We start from the raw sequence: 9,622 nt of genomic DNA on the forward strand, positions 1-9,622 counted from the left end.
AGGTTATAACAACCAACATGAATGCACTTCTATGTAGAAAACCATGATTAAAACGAGTCTTCCTGACTAATGATTTAAATCAGGATTTAAATCAAATCCACTCCGATGCCTGTGAGTGGAGGAATAAAGGGTCTAGACTGTTAGGTGGCTTAACTTTTCACTGCCTTGTTTTCGTGGTTTTGTATCAGGTATACCAGCAGCAGCCCTAATTGCTTCATAACACATTTTATGTATTATTCATCATGCATCCTAATGGGGAAAGCCAGCCTACATGCAATCTGCTTGTTCCAGTCCTGCTCAGCAACAGAAGGGAGAGCGGAGTTGTTTCAACTGTGCTAGACAAAGCAAATGATTTCAAATAAGCTAAAAGTTTATGGGGAGTATTTAGCCTCAAGGCTGATTTAGCAGATTATGTAAGTAACAGATTCTCACCTGAACCCACACAGGGGGTTCAGTTAGCCCCAAACTACCATGTTCAGTTCTGCTACTCCTAAATACGGCAGCATTTGGGGTAATCAAAGTGCTGGACAGAGAACCCTGTACAGAGATAGGCCAGACTAAGGACGGCAGGTGACCTACATGTGGTTCAGGAGATAGTTTAGCCACTCACTTCTGCCCCCCGCCCCCCCGTGTCAAGCCTTAAATTTCAATGCCTTTGGCTTTCTGTGTTTAAGTCAAACCCTTCAAATATCCCAACTTTAATTTAAAGCCATGTTAAAACAGAACTATTGGGAGGGGGGGAGGGGGGGTGTCACTGACAATAGAAATGGGGATGTTAGTTTGCAGGCTCATCACATAGGTAGCTACTGTCCATTGCAGTGATTTACCCCAGACTACCAACATCTTCACCACAACTCTCTTTTGAAAGTGACTGGCTGATCTGAAAGATTCCAATCAAACCAGCAACTACGACTTTCCCCTACAAACATCTAACTGCAGTACATAATCTATCATTGAAATAAGCTTCTGTACCAGATGACTGGACAATAGCTAATGTGATGCCAATTTTTAAAAAAGGCTCCACAGGTGATCCCTGCAATCACAGGCCTGTAAATCTCACTTTAGTACCAGGCAAACTGGTTGAAACTATAGTAAAGAACAGAATTGTCAGACACAGATGAACATGATTTGTTGGGGAACAGACAACATGGTTTTTGTAAAGGGAAATCATGCCTCACCAATCTACTAGAATTAGTAGAGTGGTCAACAAGCACGTGGACAAGAGTGACAAGAAGCTAGGGAGGGCCCATTCTCATTGGGGTACATCCTTAACTCATGTGTGCATGTAACTCCCATTGATTTGAATAGGAATGAATGGCCTAGTGCTCAGAACCATATGAGAGGCTCAGTGCATTGCAGAGAAGCCATCAAGAAGAGAATGTAGTACAAATATACAGGTGTCCCTAGCCTCTGTTTGCCCGAACCTGGGAATGGGCAACAGGGGATGGATCACTTGATAATTGTCGGTGCTGTTCATTCCCTCTGAAGCACCTGACATTGGCCACTATCGGAAGACAGGATACTGGACTAGATGGATTTTTGGTCTGAGCCAGTGTGGCTGTTCTTATGTTCTTACCTACTGCACATCAGTTTCCCCTTCCCTTGTATGCATGACATGCCATCAAGCTGATCTCCAAAGTAGGAGCTATTTCCTACTTGAGACTAGGTTATCTGGGTTTGGTTTTAGGGATGCCTGAACTCATCTGTCCTGGTAGCTCTTCCTGGTGCGGAACACCGATGGCCATAGCACTCCTATCAGGATGTTAGCTAGACAAGAAGGATTGCACCTGTCAGCAAATGGAGCTGCTACTAGGGCAGAGGGCTGCCTGGCCTAAAGCTGTAACAGACTTTCCACCCCCTCCTCCTCCAGAAAGGAACAACAGGCCATTGATTTGGAACAAAAAAATAAATGTTTGCCTTAAAACTATCCTTTCTTTTCCCTTTAGAGGTTAAATGTCACTCAAAACTCCAGGTTTGCATTAACACCGATTAACAGATGAGTTCTGTTTTCCAGCATTTATGCTGTTTACATTTCTGACTATTCATATTAAGACAAATGAAATTAGCCTGTCTTCATTGTGTTTCTAGTTACTTTCAGGTACTCATGCATTAACAGTATGCTCTGCCATGGCAGGGTTTCAAATGCTGCAGAGCATACAACCAACCATCTCCTTTCCCTTCCATTTAGCAAACAGCCCGAAAACATTCCCATTAGGTTGTCGTTTTTCTAAGTTAACACACAACCTAAACGTTGGATCCCAACTACTTATGATGCTCTAAACTGTTTTACTAATTAGCACACTGAGAGGGAGAGACATGAGGTGGGAGGAAACTCATGAAATAAACTGAAGAAAGACTACAGTACAAGTTGTGACAGACACTGCAATGTCCTGCACAACCCTCACTGAATGAAGTTAAACCGTTTTAAATCAAGTTTAAGTATCACTGGAGTTCACTGTATTCAAAATGCAGATGTCCATGTATCATTGTGGGATTGTACGGAACCTCTCTGCAGGCAGACATGACTAACATAAACATCGGGAAGCAGTATCTGCTTCAAAGGACTTATTTAAAGAATGTGCCAGATACAAATAGATTTTTGGTTAACTGGGTTTCCTAGGAAATATCTAGGAGAAGGTGAATGCAAATGTAACCCTCCAAACCAGTTATGCAAAGCCTCAGCCTTTTCCATCGGCTACTGATTACCTGCTCCCAGAATCTCTAGATCAAAGACCCCAGTCAAAAAAGGATCGGCTGATTTATTCATGAGAGTGCTTGTTCTGAGCCAAGACAGTTATGAACTGGTAAGCACAGTAAAACCCCTTGGTGGGTAGTGAAGGACTGACTCCTACCTTGTTGGTGTTGTGGTGACTTTTACTGTTTTAGAATGTTATCTCAGTAAAGCTTTCACCTTTGGAATAAGTGTGCTTGCTTGGGAAGAGCTGTGTGGTACTTTATAACTATGGGCAATGACACTGTTACAGCCTATGAGGAGAAAGAAAAGTAGGCCTGCTTAAGCAGTCTGACTTGCTGGAAAATTCAGCGTAGACAGGGACCTGTGCAGCCTGAAAATTCCCAGCTCAGGAAGGAGTGAGACACACATCTCCACCCAAAAGAGTGACAGCTGGGGAGCCAGAACCTTGAAAGTGGGTGCCCTTGGTGAACCACAGAGAACGAACAGAGGTGCACTTGACCTGAAACATGAGACAAGTCTTCCAGGAGTGAGCTTGCACCCCATCCAGATGGCAAGTCCCCAGAGGTGTCAGATTGAGAATCACTGTTCTAAAGGATCACAGTGGGAGCATCTCAAAGCCAGAGTGTTAGATACACAAATAAAGACATTACACTTGTTCATATCTGACGCTACCATACAGAATGCACTGCACATACTGAATGCCTTGTGCAAGTCTAAAGGATAGTAGTTATTGAACAGGCATATACATCTCCTTTTTTTAGAGGATATGATTTGAAAAATTTCCCAAACTAACAAGACAAGTGGACCTTTGCAGACCACTAGCTTGTATAATCATATATTTAGCTGACTTGTGTAACAAGATCACAGGGCATGAAACCCACAATTCCCTGAGTGTAAAAGCAATTCCCTTCTCAAGACAGGCACAATACTATAATCCAAAAGTGTGTTAAAGAGTACCTTTGTAGACCAACTTTAAGACTGGAGAGTATGAAATTATAGCAAGAAATTTGTTTTCAGTGCATGGGGAAATTAACCATAGGAACTGAGTATTAGCCCTTCTTCCACCTCACACTCCTCAGATTTAAAGGGTGCAATGCGTACATTTGATTTAGCCTAATCTTTCTGCACTTCCTAACAGTTTCTATGTCCTAAAACTTGTACCTTGATCTTCCCATCTTGTGCTCCAGTTGCTAACATTTCTGTGTCTCTACTGAAACACATGCACAGAACTGCATCATCCATCATCATAAAATTATCTTGTGCTTGGTATTTCAGATCCTAAATGAAACAGCAAGAAGATGTGTCAGTCACAGCAATGAAGGATAAAAAAGAACTAAAACTAAACAGCAATAGCTAATTGCTATCAATTCATGGAAGAATACAGCTCATAACTGTAAGTGGCATATTATGTTCATGAACACTGAACAGGCCACATTCCATCTGGCACCTGCAATTTGAACAACAAACCTGTGCCACATATGTGGGGAATGGAGAATACTGTGAGATCACATAATAACTAAAATACAATTATGGAGGGAAAGAATCCCCAATTAATCAGCCCAACAGATGTTTTACTTCTAAAGTCAAAACTATGATTGAATCAGTCAAAATCATACCTATACCCAAATTTGTTGAACCAGCAGTAATAACAAGTCAAGCAAGCTTTGGTTCTGAGGCTGCTTCCTAACTTTACAGTACCCATTGCTAAATTAAATATATACCTAAATTCTTCATCACCGCAAAATACAAAGCATTTAGTTAATATAAAAAAATTAAAACACAGTAAATAATCACATAAAACAAATATTAAAACCAATCAGATGATGGGATTAAACACACACAATTGGGTACCACTTGATTGTAGCATTTAGTTTTAAAATATTGTTATGTATACAAGCGTTAATAAGTATCAGAGGGGAAGCCATGTTAGTCTGCATCCACAAAAACGAGGAGTCTGGTGGCACCTTAAAGACTAACAGATTTATTTGGGCATAAGCTTTTGTGGGTCAAAAACCCACTTCTTCAGATGGAAGTGTTAATAGTTACCTCATTGCTTATAATGTGTTATAAAATACAGCATATATTAAAGACTGGCAAAAAAGACAGAAAAAAACCCCAAGCATTGGAATGTGCACTCTACCCCATCATGTAAAATAAGCGACACCCTTGAGAATACTGCATTTCCAAGAGTGTCAAAGGGAGAAGTATTGAGGACCAAACACAAACCTAGGCCCTATACTGAATAAAGCACCTCAAAATGCAACGGACAAAATTACTGACAAGGCTTTTTAATGATTTACAAGAGTGGTGCTAAACTTTGAGCAAAAAGTCCCCTGGAAATCCAAGTTTGAAAAAGATAAGAATATTCTGATAGCAGGGCATGTCGTTCTCCATAGCTATTCTACTCAAATAACAAAAATAAAGGTTATGTTAATGAATAATTTAGGATGATACAGATGTTGTGAACCGTGATATCCAAAGATGAAAAACTGCTAAATGGCAAAAATAAGGGCTATATTATATTAATCACAAATTATTAACATTAAACTATGTATAGTGAATGAGTTTGGATAGGCCACAGCAATACTTATGCTAAAGCTTTTGCCTAGTCTTTACTTGACAAGACTGTTGTCTTCCAATTTCTCTCTTATGTAGACTTGCGTAAATGAGGCTTACAGCTGACAAGACAAAGGTGATGTTCTGTTCATGGAATGTATCATACTGGAGAACGTACATAAGAGAAAGTTCATCGGTACAATAAAATATACAAAATGTAATGCTAAAAGTTCCTATTTGGGGAAAAAGTATCAGGTGACATGAAGACACGAAAGAAGAGGGGACAGCAAACCTTAGATAAATGAAGCCTGTCCATGTGTAGTATATGGGTTATATAAGCACTATCTTCATGTTGATTGGATGAAAGCTAATGAATATGAATTATGGGAAGGTACCAAAAACCAAATGAAGAAAGGCCCAAATCCAGAAACTCAGAAGGAAAGCTTCCTGGTACCCCAGAACTTGATAACTTGGACCCCTATCTGCTCCACCCTAACTGTTTTATTATGTCATATGTATATGACCAGAAACTATAAGTAACAATAATTCTTTTTTAAAATTCATGAATAAAAGCAAGAATTGGGTGGACTCATGCCTGTTTTCAACCTTACATGCTCAGCTCTGTTCAATCCGTGGCACCAGCCTATAGGACTGATCACTCTGGCAACTGGTTAGTCTCCTGAGCAGCTCATACCCCACGTATTTCTCCAGATGAGTCTGCTAAGTACAAGAAACCATGTAGTGGTTTTGCAATTATTATTTTTATATATGTCTATTAAGGGTACGTTATATGGCCTCCTTTACCATAGTATCTGAGCACCTCACAATTTAATATTCTCATCCTCAAATACCTGTGAAGTAGGGCAGTGCTTTTATTCCCATTTTGCAGATGGGGAACTAAGGCACAGAGAGATTAAGTGACTTGTCCAAGGTCACACGGGGTGTCTGTGGCAGAGCACAGAACTGATCCTATATCTGCACCTCCCAGGCCAGCACCTGGGACAAGCCTTCCTCTCCAGACTCATTTTAGTTAGATTCATCTGGATTTGAAACCTGGTTTCAGAGTTGAAAAATGCACTCTCTAACCACCAATCAATCCATTTCCCAGAAATGAATCCAGAACTAATTTACCTTCCTGATCTTTCCAGTAGTGAAATTCCACACTTCAATGAATCCATCCACAGAGCCTGTTACAAGATATTGACCATCTGGAGAAAACCTAGCACATTCCACGTGTGACTTCTGGCCAAACTGTTTTCAAATGAAATAAAAATAAAGATTTTAATATGAGGTCAGTTTCATTTTAAATCAAGTTAACTCTTTGGTGCCAGTATATGATATATTCCAGGGCTAAAGGTTAATTTATTTTAAGTTAGTGGTGGAAAATAGCTGCTAGCTCTACTGGGCTGCCTACTAAACCAAAAAACCAACCAACCAAACAAAAAAAACCCAACCACTCCTCCTTGATCAAGAATTATTTATGCAGCTGCTTTATTTCTATGCCAGCCTATGCTTTCAAAAATAGTCAGGTTAGTTTTCATTAAGTTTTGCAATCATGGATGTCAATTGAGACCTTCACAATGTTCATTTAACAAACATAACTAACCTCAGTTAATACAGCTGAAAAAAAAATCAAAAGAAAAATTGCTTTGTTTGAATTGCTACTTGTTACATGAAAAAAATTCAGAGAGAAAATGCCACTTTTCACTTCTCCTCCTGCCCCCATATTAGAAAGAAGGGAGTATGGAAGTACAAGAGTGAAAAAGTTTTTCTCCTCCTCAGAAGTGTAACAAAAATATTCTTATTTCAAAATTTGTCATAATACAAAATTTGAACCAAAATTATTTTTTCCACAATATGTTCATTATGATTGAAAAAGCAGTTTTTGTCAAAAAAGTTTGATGAAAATTTTGATTCATTCTAGCAATTACAAATAAGTCAATGTAGTGGCTGGCAGAAATATACCAACACAAGCAAGCAGCAGAGCCAGTTTCCAGGCAACCTACTGAGGCAGCTTGCCTATAGTAGGCTGCCTGATTTCCTACCAAACAGGTGGTGTAGCCAAAGTTAGCAGACTGGCTCTTAAGCACAGTAGCAGTAGCAGTTCGCCAGCTGCTCTAAGCATTTGTCCAGGGCTGCAATAGCTCCTGTACCTGCTTATTCCTAATCCTGTTCCTGTCTCACTTCAGGTAACCTGGTTCTGATCCTCAGCTTAGCCTCTGACCCTGGGTTCTGATTTCTGGGTATCAATTCCTGCTCCAACCACTAGACATGATTGCTTACATCCAGGTCACTGACACAGACACCCCTGTAAACCACATTTTCTGTTTATTATCTCTACAAGCTGCTTGTTCTGAAAACTGGCAGAGCTACTGAGCATGAACTGGAACTACTGGGCTTATGGAGTTCACCTATAAACCCTGGAAACTCCACAACAGAAAAGCTGGCTGCTGTAAATCAAGCTTTGCAGGTGCACAGAAATTTCAAAGCAGAATTTTTTGATGTATTGAAATCTGTATGAAAAGCTTTTTGTTGTTGTTGCTGAAAGCTTTCTACAAAGATATTAGTTACCACAATATTAACTTAGTGCTGCACTTAATATCAAAGTTCCCATGATCAATGGACATTACTAACATACATGCACAAAACCAAATTTTTAAGAATAATTTTTTTCCTGTAGATAATGAGAGCCTTAATCAACCAGAACACAACAGCTTTCAAAATTCAAAACTCAAAACCAGCTAAAACTGGAAAAACATCTACATTTTCCTGAAATGTAATTAGCATTCCCCCGTCCTTAATTGGCTTGTTCATCAAACCTTCCAAAAATGTACTTCTGGGCCAAGACCAGGCATGGAAACATTTAAGTAAAAAGGATAAATTTTCAAAAAGCTATGAGCATGTGAAGACTGGGAGTTAAAATGGAAGTCTTGGCTTAAGGTAACTATAGCAAGTACTACCAAGCATTATACAGAAAAAAGTTAGTAGAATTCTACCTTAATGTGTCTGCTCAGCTGTGTGGGGAACTTTTCTTCTTCTACATCTTTCACGGCTGCTTTACCTCTGAACAAATCAATTGTCATCCCTGGAGGAAGCAGTCCCTGGTGCTGCTGCCATTTCAGTGCCTTATGAGAAGCCAAATAGAGTATAGTTAGAGATCCTTTTCATGAAGTAAGCTCAGTCAGTGTAATCCTCTGAGGAGGGGCTGTATTACACCAAATTCCTCACTATAGCAAGGTTTTCCTAGAAATCTTCAATAAACTTAGCCCTTCTACTTTTAAACTGAGTGGCCACTCTAAGATTTTTCAGATTAGTTACTCAAAGCAATACTGTTGCCAGAACTCTGGAAACCAATGCAAAGGTTTGAGCATATCTCTGTTATTTCCAAGTGTTCCTAGCAAGTGAGAATAGCTGCAGGCCCTCCCTAACTGTTTTCCTTTCAGTACTTTATTTACAAAGGATGAGATAAATATGAAGTTGCACACATTTAGTAGTTAGTTCTGAATGAGCTGGCAAAGAACTATTTACATATAAAAGTGAAGGACCTTTCTTTGATAGGGTTTTTGTGAACAGGTAGAAGAATAAAATTTACTTTATTCTGAAGTCCTACACAGCCACTACAGTAGAATCATCATTTTCCCAACACAAAGCATAATACTTATTTCAAATCAACATATATGAGAACATAAGAACACTCACATGGGTCTGACCAGTGGTCCATCTAACCCACTATCCTGTCTTCCAACAGTGACCAATACCAGGTGCTTCAGAGGGAATGAACAGAACAGGCAATCCATCCCCTGTAATCCACTCCCAATTTCTGGCAAACAGAGGCTAGGGACACTCAGAGCATGGTGTTGCATACCTGAAAATCCTGACTAGTAGCCATTGATGGACCTATTCTCCATGAACTTATCTATTTCCTTTTTGAATCCTATTATAGTTTTGGCTCTCACAACATCCTCTGGCAAGGAGTTCCACAGGATGACATGGGCATTGTGTGAAGTAGTACTGTAACTCCTCGCTTAATGGCGTAGTTATGTTCTTGAAAAATGCTACTTTAAGCAAAACAATGTTACGTGAATTCAATTTCCCCTTAAGAATTAATGTAAATGAGGGGAGAGGGGGGATATTCCAGGGAAAAATTTTTCTCAAGACACTCTCTCTCTCTCTCTTTCTTTTATATATATATATATATATATATAGCGACTGGATAGCGTAGTGATTAAGAGCGCCGCCCTTTGATACGGGAGACCGCCCTTTGAAACGAGAAACAGGGGTTCAAATCCCGGTTCTCCCTACCTCATATATCGAGAGTGACCGAACTCGGAGAGTCATGCCGGCTCGGACTCGCCCGATTAACATAGGTCC

General features: G+C 39.8%; 1 protein-coding gene across 1 annotated transcript in view; it reads right to left on the reverse strand.

The window, feature by feature from the left end:
• The window catches only part of SMU1 (SMU1 DNA replication regulator and spliceosomal factor), a 30,582-nt gene that overhangs the window by 16,870 nt on the left and 4,090 nt on the right, over positions 1-9,622 (reverse strand). The window contains exons 4-6 of the mRNA XM_075067453.1: positions 8,248-8,376; positions 6,383-6,502; positions 3,857-3,973 (exon numbers count right to left, since the gene is read on the reverse strand). Coding sequence (XP_074923554.1) covers positions 3,857-3,973; positions 6,383-6,502; positions 8,248-8,376 — 366 coding nt within the window. The remainder of the gene's footprint in view (positions 1-3,856; positions 3,974-6,382; positions 6,503-8,247; positions 8,377-9,622) is intronic.

Source organism: Chelonoidis abingdonii, chromosome 6 (assembly GCF_003597395.2).
Source record: "Chelonoidis abingdonii isolate Lonesome George chromosome 6, CheloAbing_2.0, whole genome shotgun sequence".
In the NCBI taxonomy this organism is placed as follows: Eukaryota; Metazoa; Chordata; order Testudines; family Testudinidae; genus Chelonoidis; species Chelonoidis abingdonii.